Raw genomic sequence first — 15,303 nt, 5'->3', positions numbered from 1 at the left:
CTGGTAAGGTTTTGAAATTGGGAGTGTTTCCAACATGAACCAAGTAGGAGAAAGTGGTACTGGTTGTGGGGAGTCCATGACAATGAGGTGATCAAATAAGAGCAAAAGGCAGGCATTGTGTAAGCCTTCTCAGATGTTTTCAGGAGACTAAAATGAAAAACAAAAAAAAGTATTTCAAATGGAATGTTGAGAATAGCCTCTAGATTATTGAGGCCTTCTTCTAAGGGCATACTGTATGAAAAAAATCTTGACTAGCTCCAATGATTATCTGTGAAATAAATCATCGAACCTTATTTATGTAAAGGGAAAGATCATGTATTCAAAAAGTCTGCACACAAGATTAAATTAGGCAAAAGGAAAACTTCTGCTAACTTCCACTTATATTTTAATTGTAAATGGTTAGCTGTTGTAATCTCAACAATTAATACATATTACATGTCCTACATAAAACATACTATGACTATATATAAGAGAAAAAGCCACAGGACAAGCAAATGCTCAGAATACCCCTTATTCTACCAAAAAAGAGACTGTGAAACAAAGTGGGAATTTAAGCCATTTCTACTTTTAGTTTCTGGTAATTGTTCATTAGGCAACCAGTAAGAGACTAGAATTGTTCAAATAGGACAGTAATTTGGTCTACCACACATTCCTACCACCTCTAGTAGGGGTTAAGTCTAAATTCCAAGTCCCCAAGTAAAACCCTCTTTTAATGAAGCCTTAGAAACAAACATTTTACCATATTTTCACAAAGGATACAGACAAGAATTAAATCTGTCTCCATATGTTTTCCCATACTCCTTGGTATACCCAGAATGGTGCTGTGCCATGAGTATTAATGGGGGCAGTTATTTATGTATATCAGGTTAGAAACAGGTTGAGGAATAAGGTCATCTATAAAACCTGCTATTAGTCAAATTTGTGTCTTTATCAGAAAACTGAGTACTTTTAAGTTAATCTGGGAAGATGAGAGAAAACAGTAACAAAATTATTTCTTATGTGCTCATGATACTAAATTCACATTATGGTGCCTTTTCTTAATTTGCTTTGAAGAGATTATATACCTTCTATGGCTGTCTTAGCTAAAAGTTTAGTGGAGTTTGAAGCAGACAGCTTCCAGGTAATCTCAACATTGGTAGAATGTATTCTTTAAAAAAAATAATAAAGTCTAAATTAACATTGTTCCCTTTTTCTTCTTAAATGTACTCCTCTGAAACCCTGGAAAGTATAATATGTTAAGATACTGACTATACAATATTAATTTGTGACAGATACTTTTAATAAAATATGTCAACATTTTTTTCTGGGTTACTCACTAATGGGGTAGCAACTCCTTAATGGTGATCATTTTATATTTGTGAAGTTTTGTTATCACACTGATGTTTTATGTGTTATAAGATCTTAAATTGCAAAGAGAAACATATCTTTGTGTGAGATTTTGAGAGCACTGTCAAATGTTACTCTCTCAATTCCACCCAGTGCCAAAAAACCTCAGGAGACATAGATTGTAAATGTATTTTATTTTGTAAGCAACAATCAAAATATATTTGTGTTACTGATTTCTTCAAATATTAAATGGGATCTTAACAAAATTTGTCCACTTTGATGTATTCTTATACAACTTTGGAATCTGCAAAGACCCTGACTAAAGAAACAGAAGTAATTGCACAACCGAGACTGAAGGTGTTACAGTACTGCAAATGATGCCAGATGTCTTACATTTAACCAAACACACCTTCAGAGGTCCCTTGATTTTGAGCATTAGGAACAATAGAGGAATATACGCTGAAAGTATCACCAATAGCTTTTTGCATTGTTTTATTTAAATACGACAGTATCCAACATAGCTGCTAAACACTGGACGATATTTGAAGTCATAAGTACATCCACATGTTCCTCCAAATGACGTTTGGGGTCCTAAATAAAAAAATAAGGAAAGAAAAAGAAAAAAGAACCATATTACTGATAGAAGAATTACTTAGTTTAAGTAGTTGATGAAATTGGTAAAGAAAGCCAAACCTAAATTTATACATATTTTACAATTTAATTTTCCTAATATATTGTTATGTTCTTAGATAAAACCTGATAAAATAAGATTACACAATGAAAAACTGATTTATATAAAACCTGATAAAATAATAGATTACACAGTAAAAAACTTATTTATACAATCAATGCTTCGACTCTATACCAGAAACTATAGAGTAACAAGGAATTCTATACAGCTGCAGCACCTGATTTTTTTAAAAACAAAGTATAAGCATTTATAAGTGTACATAAGCCCAAGTATGTGTGCATATTTTCTGCCATTCATATTTATTGACTGTCTAAGAGGTTCTTTACTCGAAGCAGACGTACCAATAGGTAAGAGTTCAATGTGAATTCTTTCTCATCACTTCCTCTGCAATTTTAATTTAAATTTAATTCCTGTAGAATTTTAGTATTTCAGGAAAAAGTGCTTTAAATGATTCAGGAAATACTCTTGGATCAAAAGTCACTGTTAGTTGTTTAAAAATTTAAATACAATGTTAAGATATACATAATTTACATGTATATAATGTGTATAAAATAATGCTAAGAATACATATTTTCTGCAGCTATTTTGAAAAAATAAGGTATCAGAGAAAAGCATATAGGTACAATCTTTTAACTGAAACCTGATCAAATCTATATTTGAAACATCTGAGTTAAAAATGAGCTTAAAATAACACTGTAATAAATGAAGTTAAATTAAAATGCTCAAATATATTTATGTTTAAGGCTGAGCTGAACGAAGTATTTCAACTAAATGTGAAAGCTTTAAAATATATATTGCACACAATAAAAAATTCTCAATTAAAGCATTATTTTTGTATGGGTATTGCTAAAATACCCAAGACTCCTGACTTTAAACAAATGCTCATCACTGGAATTATTTCTTGGCTGTTCTTTTCTAAATTACAATTTCAATACATGCTTGATTTCCTTAAACAACCCAGAGATGCAACATGCTACAAATAATTTCAAGTAATTAGGCCACATATTAAATTTTCTTTATTTCAGAAATAAGCCTTAGGACATCTTAGGTGAAAGTGTCTGAGAAAGACTGGCAGGAGTAAAAGATAGTGATCTGATTCCATTACAGACAGTTTTGCTTTTGCCATGCAATAGGCTAAACCAGTTAAATGCTAGATTAAAAAAAATGATTCTGATGATTATTCGACTTTGCCCATTACATATTTTTCAGCTTCACTTTTAATTTAGACCTTTTATTTGTTGCTAGCTGCTAAAATCTACATCGTAGCCTCACAGTCATTTATTCAAAAAACAGTTAGTGAGTTCTATCAAGTGCAAGACTCCAAGTTGGTGATCTAATAATAGATATTAGGACTACAGTAAGTAGTGGGAAAAGACAAGGTAACCAGATCACACAGGATGAGAGAACAAGATGAACTATACTTCATTTTGTTTGGGGAGGGTTCTAGCTGTTTTTAAATTATAATATTCAGAATGTAGTGAGATTTAATTTCACTAATTATGATATTTAAGTCAGACCTTTGCCCCTACTGCTCTGTTGGAGTAACTGGTTTTGTAGTGAACTGGTAACACACTTCCCTCAGTTATCTACATTACTTCTTGTGGCAGCTGGGTGATTCTTAGAGATTTCCCATCCAAGAATGGTCCTGGCCCAAACCTACATAGCTTGTGAGATGTGATGGGATCAGAGCATATGGTAGGATGGCTGAAAGCAAAGACAGCTTAGTGTCTTGCATCTGAAATATCAAGATTCTGCCAACATCAGCAATATGATAACCATGTTCCATGAAATGAAAAAAATGTAATCAACATTCTTTAAAAAACAGTCTAATTAATCTGTAGATTCTTTTAATTGGCTGGTGTGTTCCCCCAACCCTCAGAAAATAGGAACTAAAATATATATTTCATCTTGGAAATGTGAAAGAGCAAATACTTAAAACCTTTTCTCCTCACTCACTATAATCCAATGGGGCTCTCAGCCTTCTCAGGAACATTACCTACAAACTGAAGCCTACATATTGACAAAATGTATCATTTAAAAAACTGTTACATATGAAATAAACCATTATATTATCTTCACCGATAATATTATTTCAAGTAAAAATAACACCTGAATAATTAACTCAGGACATAAGTTTCTTGATTTATTTCTAGTAAATCATTTTCACTAAAGAGAGTATCTTACAGATCTATTTGTGACTTCACTATATATGGCAAAGAGAATTTGACATCAAGTAATTCAGTGACCTTTAAAATTAGCATCATAGTTACAGGACAAAAGAAAAATGTAGAGCGAACAAACAGGGGAAAAAAAAATCATACAGGCCCTCCCACAGCTTTAACTCTACAAGAGCACGTCTTTGTGCGACCGCATAACCTATTCCAGTATACCTCACCTGCTTGCCGACATTCTTTATTGCCAGCTGTTCTGCTGTCATCTTATCTTCTTCTTCTACAGCCTGTGAATGAGACACAAAGGACAGAGTTTCAAATTCCGAATTTACTTTTCCCACCGCAGAACACTCAACTGAGGACAATGGTGATCATAATTTTCATTCACAGAACCTTTTATTCAAGTGACTTACTAAACAAAAAAGCAAGTTTGCTAATCTTCAGAATAACCTTCAGTGTAATAAAAACTATTACCGCCATCATTTATGTTTATTGTATTTTTATTTTATTTTATTTATTTATTTGAGAGAGAGAGCGAGAGAGCGCAAGCAGGGGGAGTGGCAGAGAGAAAGGCAGGCCCCCGCTGAGCAGGGAGCCCGGCTCCACGAGGGGCTCGACCCCAGGACCCCAGGATCATGACCAGAGCCGAAGGCAGACACTTAACTGACTGAGCCACCCAGGCCCCTACCACCATCATTTTGAAAACAGACTTAAGAAATACGTAAAAGACACCGAATATGTCAAACTGGACCAGCACATGGTAGTATTCACCATCTGGAAACTGTTACAGAGCCCTTTGAGGGATGGCTAAAGTGGAGGAGAGAAGTGCCTGAGGCAGTTCTTAGGGCACCATGGTGCTAACTAGTCCTATTCTCCTTTTCCTTGTTCTACTTTCATTACACCTCTGCCCCAACTTCCCATTTCTTTGTCGCCTTTTTTTGGCCAACTGAACCCATGCACACCCAGTATCCATTTAACTATGAGAAGCTCTTAGGATCAAAGGAGCTGCTGCCTTTTGATCCACTTAACAAATCATACAGTTTTCTCCCTTCATAACTCTACATATTTAAATCTCTAAAAGTAGTACATGTATTCAGAAAAAAAATCTCACTTTTACATGACTGATCTTTAGTAATCATGAAGAAACAGAGTAATCTGAAGTTTTCAATAGGAAAAACTTACTTGAATTAAAAGCCAAATCAAGTAAAACTTACTTGAATTAAAAGCCAAATCAAGTAAAATTAAATCAACAAAACAATATACACAAACCATTTTCTACTATTTTCAGTTAGCTACAAACTCTCATGTGTATGACCATAAATTTTCTAGCAGGTAATTACGAAAGAATTACAGCATGTCGATTAGCTATCACCACTGCCCCCTCTCTCAACAACGGCACCACCATAAAACCTCTTTATTGAGAAGGAACCTCCTTCAGAGTTTGGGTAATTTTCTGTCTGAAGCCAGGACTCTGTACCAGGTGAACTCCTAGTCTATGATTTATTCATAGCATCTGATAAGTGGAAAACACAGAAAACTGAAGGATCGTCAACCTTAAGAAATAACACCACAGCACTTACCACAAATATGATTACAAAAGGGGTGAGATGGTGGGGGTGGAAAGCAGGAAACCAAAATCCCAGTGAGGGTTAGATTTGGATACTCTAAACTTAATAGTCTCGCAGCTGCCAAATTTCTTCATGTGTGAACAATGAACATGTAGGAAATGCAATCATCAGACATTTCCCATAAACTGGGAAGTTTGGCTGCATTTCACACCTTCTTAATAGTTTTGTAAACAGAGAACTTGAAAATGAGCAAAGATGGCAAGTGTCTAATTTTATAAATGGACAAACTATCTAGAGAATTTTCCCCAGTAGAACCTGCCTAAAGAGAAAAGATGGTGAATAAGTACTGTATCTGATTATTAGAGGATACTTATTTACAACACATCATTAAGAAAATACATTTATGACTCATAAACCTGGAAGAAGGAAAAATAAAAGCTAATAACACTCCAAATCTAGAATTCCCTAGATAGAGAATATGTTCATTTCACTTAAACTATATGATTTGTTAAGTCAGATGTCACTCCTATTATGCTCAACTAGTAAAAAAGTATTACCTAAGTGGGAAATTGCTTCTCCCACTATCTCAATGTTTTACATATATAGAAACATGAGCAACACATAAAAAGTTTGTTTTTCTCAATTACTTTTACAAATCATGACACTATACCTTACCAACTTGAAAACATTATTGGATGAATGAACGGAACAATTCACATTAGTTTGTACTCTGCATTCATTCAGTGTTAGCTGCTTTATGCACATGTCAAAAACAGTACAGTACTGGAAGGAGGTAAGAGTTTTGGAATTTGGCTCAAAATACCAGTCAATGTACAAATAGTTATTACAAAGTGTTTTGGAGTACTGCAAATATCAAAGATGGCAGGTAGGCAAAGATGAAAGTCAAAAAACACTGATCTTATTTAAAAGGTTAAATAGGATGTAAAAAGCTCTAACTTAATTTTTAAAATCTTTTACATCATTTAACCACTTTACCAATTAGTTTTTCCATTTCCAATAATTAAAAGAGAGAGTTCACAAACTCTTTGAGAAGTGCAGATGGTAAAAAGTACTCCCAGCCATAGATGCCATCTGGAAAATGAGGAGCAGCTGTAGATTTAGGCATATACTAAGGTTGCAAACCCCCATGACAAAGAATAAGCACATCTTTTTCATTCTAAGATAGACCAGAGCAGACCAGATCATCACCATCAAACCCTTAAATATTTTCTCCACTTACCTAAGTCACCTATATCTCATCTACCATCTGGGCAAGACCAGTTTGTCTTCATTCATAGTTCTAATCTGGCTAGTCACCAGGAAAAATTAAGAAATGGTAGCAGCAGAAACAAATGAAATTCAGGCACAGGCAGTGTCCTCACTAGGGGAACTTCTGTGTTTATGGCAACTTCTGTGATTTGGCATCAAATTTTGCTTTTGCATTCATGCTCTTCGGTTTACTCAACCAACAAAAAAGCACTGAAAATGTTTGTGGCTATTCACACTAGAAACGTTTTTAACAGTTTATCAACAAAGACCCCCAGATGGCTATCCCATCATGCACGGTCTGCACAGTTCTAAGAAATTCCTAGAATTTGGTCTGTTATGTTATCATAATCCCCTCAGATGTACCCCCATCTTAAAGAGGCTTTTACGAAACCCATTAACTTCATTCTCTTTTTTCTGGTAATGGTCAAATTTATTAAATGGAAAACCAGTATCTTAGATTCTACCATTTAATCTACCCTTTAATAAATATGGACTGGATTCTTTACACTTCATTAACACTCTTTTAAGGATCTCCACACGTAAATTCCAACGAACTCAGTTTTCTTGGACTTTCTGAATGCCTTTAGGAGCTTCTCCAATACCTGTTTTCCTTTATAATCCTTTAACCTCTCTGCTTTTATGATACCGTGTCTCTTACTCCACACTTCTCTAGTCCTTGGGCTTCTTCTTTTCCCTTTGAAATGTTAACTTTCTTCACTCTATAACATGCCATACTCCCACTTAAACACATGCTTTCTAAAATCACATATATGGTAATTTTTTTCACCATTAAACAAACTCTGAGTAACTGCTAGTGCATTTGAAGATAATGTATTTTACTCCTTTCTTGATTTTATGTGAGGTCAATGTATTGACTATATAACTGAAAATCACATTACTGGGTTAAGGCAGTAGAGAATGAGTTTAAAGAAACGGCTTTTATAAAACATACTTGGGAAAGCAAAATTAACAAACACGAAACAATTAGAAATCTGAGACAGGATAAGAGGTGTGAGTTTGGAGAAAATTGGTTTTCCTACCACTATCAGTAATTAAACATTACTATACACGTGCTTTTACAAATATTAATTTACTGAATCCTTAAAACATCCCAGTGAATTCACGTAATCTACATTTTACATATGCAGAAATTAGGCACCTTTGAGGAACTATATGTTAATTCCAGCAATACTTCTATTATAAAAAAACGTATTTCTAACTCTCCTTTTGGAATAGCTTATAACACTCCAGTACATTCTATACATGTCCTCAACAGCAGAATTTTCATTTTACATATTGGTAATCACTCATTCTGAGTAAGACAGTTCTTGCTCTTCAAGGAGCTCACATTTGGGCTTTACTTGCCTATAAATCTCACACCGCAATGCAGTATGAAATATACAAAAATGGAGTGTGCACAGAGAACAACAGGGACACATACAGCCATACAGCTAATAAGCAATGCAAGTGTGACTTCAACAGTACTATCTATCTCCAAAGACCTTGAAGCAAGATTCATGACAATTCAGGAAATGATTAGTTTTTAATGACACATCCTAAATAATAACAAAGCCAAATCCATGATTTAATAAATGGCCTGAACAGCATAAATTCTTTCTAAAAATCTTACAGGGAATCCAATTTTCAAGTGTAATTACACAAAATAGAAATATACAATAAAGATCATATGTGTATGTGTGTGCACACATAATGGAAACTGTAGTTCAACTTGTTGAAAAAATTTCTATGGCAGAATCTATTTGCTGCCTACCCAACATATATTTTCCCCTTCTTTTGTAATATAACCCTGATTTTAGTAAAGGCAATGATGCTCCCAGGTAAAAGACCACACTAGGGGCGCCTGGGTGGCTCATTCGTTAAGCATCCACCTTCAGCTCAGGTCATGATCCCAGGGTCCTGGGATCTAGCCCCGCTAGGGCTCTCTGCTCAGCAGGAAGCTTGCTTCTCCCTCTCCCACTCCCCCTGCTTGTGTTCCCTCTCTCACTGTGTCTCTCTCTGTCAAATAAATAAATAAAATATTAAAAAAAAAAAAAAAGACCACACTATATAGCCTTTCACAAAGCAAGGTGTGTCCGCTTGAGTTCTGCCAGTGAAATATAATCAGAAGTGCTGGTGGGTAGGACTTAAGAAAAGGATTGTGAAAGGGAATTGATTTAGCTGGGAAGTAACCCCCCTTTTGCCCTTCCTTTTTTACCTGTTGCTGGGAACTCGGATGGGATAGCTAAAGCTCTAGCAATCACTGTGGATCATAAGGATATCTATAGGATGGAAGTCAATATAAGGGAAGTGGAGCAAAAGATAGAAGGAATCGGGGTTTGGAGCACCTGGGTGGCTCAGTCGGTTGAGCATCCAGGTTTCGCTCAGGTCACGATCTCAGGGTCGTGAGACTGAGTCCTGAGTCAGGCTCCACACTCAGTGGGGAGTCTGCTTGAGATTCTCTCTCTCCCTCTCCCTTTGTCCCTCCACCCCCATGCACTCTCTCTCTTTCTCTCAAATAATAAGAAAAATCTTTAAAAAAAAAAAATCTGGGTTCATGACGACCTCAAAGTTTCATACTGGCCTTGAGTTGCCAGAAACCTACATTTCTTTTTCTTTTTTTTGAGACCTACATTTCTATCTTGTTGAAGCCATTGCTACTTTGAGCTAACACAATCTTAGATATAAGTAACACCTGGTTAACACAAAAACTGAAAATAATGCAGGATTTACATAAAGCAGATCATTTCCCTGCCTTCCACCTTTGAACTGACAGTGTTAACAACATAATACATTGAGATAAATGGGAGACAAGTATCTTTTTTTTTTTAAGATTTTTATTCATTTATTTGAGAGAGAGCACAAGCAGAGGGCAGAGGGAGAGAAACAGACTCTCCACTAAGCAGGGAGCCCATGCAGGGCTCAACCCAGGACCCTGGGATCACAACCTGAGCAGAAGGCAGACAGAAGGTAGATGCTTAACCAACTGAGCCACCCAGGTGCTCCAAAATAGGTATCTTTGAAAAGGAAAGGGAAGGTAAAATAGTAGGCACTTTTCATGTTGTTCTATAATTTAATTTTTTATATAACAGATTGTAAATATTTCTCTAAGTCGGTACTTATAGAATTTATTCTTCATAATAACCCTTAAAAGAGAACATGTTAGTTTTAAGAGTCATATGCATTTAAAATTGAAAGATGGCCTCCAAAAATGTTATGTCACTCTACTTACCCACTAGTGATGCATTTTCCCAAATTGTTTTTTATATTTGAAAAGAAAAAAAATTCTATTTATAATTTTAATTTTTTTCTTTGACTACTTAATAAGGTTGGACTTGTCTTTTCATGTTTATATGCCACTTGTCTTCAGTGAGTTTTCTAGCTCTTTTGTCCAAATTATTGTTTTTTAAAACTATTTTATAGGGATTCTTTGGATATTATGCATTTTTTGGATACTAGCCCTTTCTGTGTTACCAGTACAAATATTTTCTCCCAGTCTGACTCCTAACAAGCATTCAATAAATGTTAGTTATTATTTTTATTGCAGATAAACTTTACTGTCAAGTTACCAAAACTTTAAAACCTCATTGATATTCTTACTAGCATTAAAGTAATCTTTAGGAAGTCTGACAGCAGCTTTACAATACTGAATCTTCCTATTTGGAAACAAGGGAATCTATTCGCAAATGTTTTTAGTATCATTCAAGTAAGTCATATACATTTATACATTTCTTTCTTATGGTAATTATTTCTAAGTATTTGGTAATTTTGGATGCTATGAATTGATTTGCCTATTGTATTTTTCAACTGGTTTCAGCCTATGTAACTGCTTGGTTACCACCCACATAATTCTCTATTGTAACAGTTCTAACAATTTTCTAGTTTAGGCTCTTAGATTTCTGTTTGATTGCAAACATATCCTATCATACTTAAGAAATGATAATCTGGCCTGGTTTTCCCAATATTTACATATTATTTTGTTTTTCTTATCTTATTACACTAGCATAAAACAACATTTTCCTACTTAACTAGCTACTGTAGTAAACCAAACATAGTCACATAATTACACGTTTTACATGTAAAAAATACATATGTATTTTCTGAACTTTCTGAAATATATCTGAATTTTCTTTTTTTTATTTATTAAGATTGTTTATTAATTTAATTTGACAGAGAGAGAGAGAGCACACGCACAAGCAGGGGGAGCGGGAGAGGGAGAAGCAGGCTCCCCGCTGAGCTGGGAGCCCAATGCGGGGCTCAATCCCAGGACCCTGCAATCATGACTTGAGCTGAAGGCAGACACGTTAACCGACTGAACCACCCAGGCATCCCCATACCTGAATTTTCTTTCAGGTTATAGAGCAGGCACTATTTCTATCTAAAAGCTACACTGTCAAATCTCAGATTTATAGGGCTACATGTTTGAAAACAAGGCAAATTTTTATGTCTCTCTGTTATTCTTAAAATACTCTTCTACAATTCATTTTTCACTTGCACTTTCACTTAAAAATATCCAATCAAATATTATCAATATTTTAAAATTTGATGCATCTTAGCAGAATAAATTAGGAGATCTGGAATAACAGAGTGTGGGTGTTGTAGTTTGGTAATTAGAGAAATCAATGACTAGTAATCAAGCAGAATCTGTGTGGAATTCAGACTTGAAATAGAAAAGTTGGGACAAAGGAATTTAATTATTTTCTAATCTTCTTTCACTTTAGGAGCTAACTGGCACCTAACGGTAATTACCTTAGTTTAAAACACCAACCAATTAAAAAGAATACTATGAAGAATTGGTAGCATGGGCCTTTCTTTTTATATTTTAAGTGTTACTAAAAACTCCACCACATTCTCTTTCAATCACAGAGGGAATTACATTCTCAAATTTGGACTCCTTCATATCACAGCTTACACATTGTTTTCATTTTATAACCAAACCTTACAAGTTTTTGAGTACTACAGAGATTTTTTAAAACTGTAAAATAGGAAAAACTTCTGTGGATGGGCAGCAGTAACCATAAATAGGTTATTTCCTGGCAGTGGTACCAATATGAATTTACTTAAACTTGCAATGTTACAGAGAAATGAAAACCATTCCTACAGTCTGCTGAATAATATTACTTAAGTCACTAATGTGTAAAAGGTTAATAACTATTTTAAGTATGATAAATTACTTCTTTTTCGTTAATATCACTACATGAAAACATATACTAGAAAGATGAAAAAAAAAATTTTCCCCCCTATCATCTAGAATCAGTGGAGATTTCCAGCTGGAACACTACATATACATCAAGGCATGATCTTCAAAGCCAGGCCTAATTCTGCTGGAATTTAGTTTGTATGGGCCCATCAATTTTTTTCAAAGCTAAACTCTCTCCAAAGACTTCTTGCTACATGTGGCAAATTTTATATACTGTCTCTTGGCTAATATTTATTTTGGTAAGATGTGTTTAATGTAAAAAGAGAAATATTACTTTTTGGTGTGACAACCAATATCAATTTTAACTGTCTCCAAAATCTTAAGCTCTAGCCCCTACCATTAAATTTTAGTCCTATATTTCCACTGCTTGTTTAAAATAGAACTCTAACTCCTTTCTCAATCCTTCTACTTATAAATTGGAAAATTTTAATGGTACTAACATACTTCTTGTCACTTAGGAAGAAACCCTGAATTCACCCTCGATTAGTCCTTCTTTCACTTCATCCATCCAACGGGTGCCACGTTTTATTTGTCTACTGATGTCTCTGTTCCTAATGCCACTGTGGTAAAGCTGATACCTAGTACATTTTGTTTGAATAACAGCAAGCTCCTCCTAAACAGAACGTCCATTTCAAATCTCCTCTTACAGCACACTCCTTCTTTTATACTGTTGTCAAATTACATTTCTAGAGACAGGTTCTGGGTATATCATGCTCCTGGTCAAAAATAACTCTATCCTGATATTCCAAGCCCTGTTATTTGACTTCAGTAACTTTAAAAAAACTATTCTCCCCTATTCACCTTCATGTATCATATACTCAAGCCAAACACAGTTTCCTAAAAGGTGTCTTTGTCTTTTCTGTCTCCTAGTCTTTACCCATAATGTTTATTTTGCCTAGGGTAACATTTCTCCGTATGTCCAATCTTATTCAAGTTTTAAGGTCTAGTTCAAATGCTGTTATTCTCTAAGACAGCATCCTGGGTCTCCCACAACTGAAAGCAAAAGCCCCTGAATCTCTATAGAATTTCACTACAGACTTCTCTAGGGCAGTTCTCTAACTTCTAACTTGTATATAAATGAGTATACAAATCTCCTGGAAATCTTGATCAAATGTAGATTCTCATTCAGTAGGTCTGAGAGTCTGCATTTCTAACAAGATCCCAGGTGATACTGATACAGCTGGTCTGTGGACAAATTGAATACTAAGGTGTTAAGGAACACGCCAATTTTGGCCTACTACTCTGATCATTTGTAAATTTTTTTTACTGCCTCTGTTTTCCTATAAATGAAGGAAGGATCCCTGTTTTCCACTGCAACTTGTACAGGAGATATTCAATAAATATTTGTAAACAAAATACTGTATAATTTGTGTGTTTTACAAAACGCAGTAAGCTATATGTATGTGTATATAATATGTATATATGATTGAAACAATAAAACTGAGTCAAATGACAACAACATATCACACGTAATAAGGGTAAATATTTGTAAAACTTTTGTTGCAACTATATATATACACATATACATTTGCATATTCTGGGTCAAAATGTAAAATCTATTCTTTATGTGGGTTTTTGTCAAGAAAGCTGGAAAATACATGTTAGGTTGAATTATGTACCCCCCCCCCCCAAATATGTTGAAATCCTAACCCTGGTTAGAGATTGGAGTTGTCACAAGCTAAAGAAAGCCTGGGACTAAAGCATCTGGAAAAGGAAAGGAAAGATCTTCCCCTGGAGGCTGCTGATAACTTGATTTTAGACTTTTAGCCTCGATAATCGTGAGGGAATATATTTGTTTTAAAATACCCAGTTTAGGGAAACTAATACAACACAGAAGATACATTTTAAGTCATAGTTGAAGTATTTTTTTTAATTTCAGAATTGTAAAAGAATATAAATTTATGAGCAAAAATATTATGGCCACATGTATTTTAGCATACAATAAATATTTTCAGGAGATTTCACAAAATATAACTTTTTAAACATCCTCATATAAAGTGCTCTCCCCTAGTTATTCTTTACATCATCCCATTTATTTCTTATAGCACCAATCACAATATATTATTATATTGTGTTTCGCTGTTTACTTTGTTTCCCCCACCAGAAAATAATTTCTGTGAGGACAAGTCTTGCTTTTTACCGTATCCCCAGTGCCTGGCACATAGCAGGTTTTCAACAGACACTTATTAAACGAAAAAAAGAAAAGTTCATAAAGTAAACTATATGTAGAAGTATTAAATGCTGTTGTTATTATCCTACATCTCCTTGTTTCCCTTTCCCTTCCAAGAAAAAGCCCTCTGGATAAGGAAGAAATTTCAAATGTAAAACTATTTTATATGGCCTACAACAGGGTTGGAAACTATAGCCCATGGGCCAAATCTAGCCAGCTGCCTGTTTTATTAAATAAAGTTGTATTGGGGCGCCTGTCTGGCTCAGTCGGTTAAACGACTGCCTTTGGCTCAGGTCCTGATCCCAGGGTCCTGGGATCGAGCCCCGCTTCGGGCTCCCTGCTCAGTGGGGAGCCTGCTTCTCCCTCTTCCTCTGCCACTCCCCCCTGCTCGTGCTCTCTTGTTCTCTCTCTGTCAAATAAATAAATAAAATCTTTAAAAAATTTAAAAAAATAAAAATAAAAAAAATTTGTACTGAAACACAGCCTCACTCATTCCTTTATGTATTGTCTGTGGCTGCTTCTAGATGACTGACAGCCGAGTTGAGTAGCTGCCAACAGACTGGATGGCCTGCAAAGTCCAAAATATTTACTCTCTGATCTATAAAATAGGCCACTCTATTTTTAACTATGTATATATTTATACCATGTTTGCCATCTAATCATACATATTTCAAAGATTATAAGAAATAAATTTTGGGGGGCGCCTGGTGGCTCAGTCGGTTAGGCATCTGCCTTCGGCTCAGGTCATGATCCTGGGGTCCTGGGATGGAGCCCCACGTTGGGCTCCCTTCTCGAGGGGGGGGATACTCTGCTTCTCCCCTAGCTTGTGCTCTCTCCCTCCCCACCTTCTCTCACAAATAAATAAATAAATATAAAATCTTAAAAAAAAAAAAAAGAAATAAATGTTGGAA

General features: G+C 35.0%; 1 protein-coding gene across 3 annotated transcripts in view; it reads right to left on the bottom strand.

Moving 5' to 3' along the window:
* Positions 1-1,501: 1,501 nt before the first annotated feature.
* Positions 1,502-15,303, bottom strand: part of PSMD14 (proteasome 26S subunit, non-ATPase 14) — a 99,385-nt gene continuing 85,583 nt past the window's right edge. For all 3 annotated transcript variants that reach the window (XM_027589907.2, XM_027589909.2, XM_027589908.2), the window contains 2 exons: positions 4,413-4,475; positions 1,502-1,917 (listed from right to left, as the gene is read on the bottom strand). In XM_027589907.2, coding sequence (XP_027445708.1) covers positions 1,819-1,917; positions 4,413-4,475 — 162 coding nt within the window. In that variant the 3' untranslated portion in view covers positions 1,502-1,818. The remainder of the gene's footprint in view (positions 1,918-4,412; positions 4,476-15,303) is intronic.

Source organism: Zalophus californianus, chromosome 3, assembly GCF_009762305.2.
Source record: "Zalophus californianus isolate mZalCal1 chromosome 3, mZalCal1.pri.v2, whole genome shotgun sequence".
NCBI lineage: Eukaryota > Metazoa > Chordata > Mammalia > Carnivora > Otariidae > Zalophus > Zalophus californianus.
This window is presented reverse-complemented; position numbering and strand designations above follow the sequence as displayed.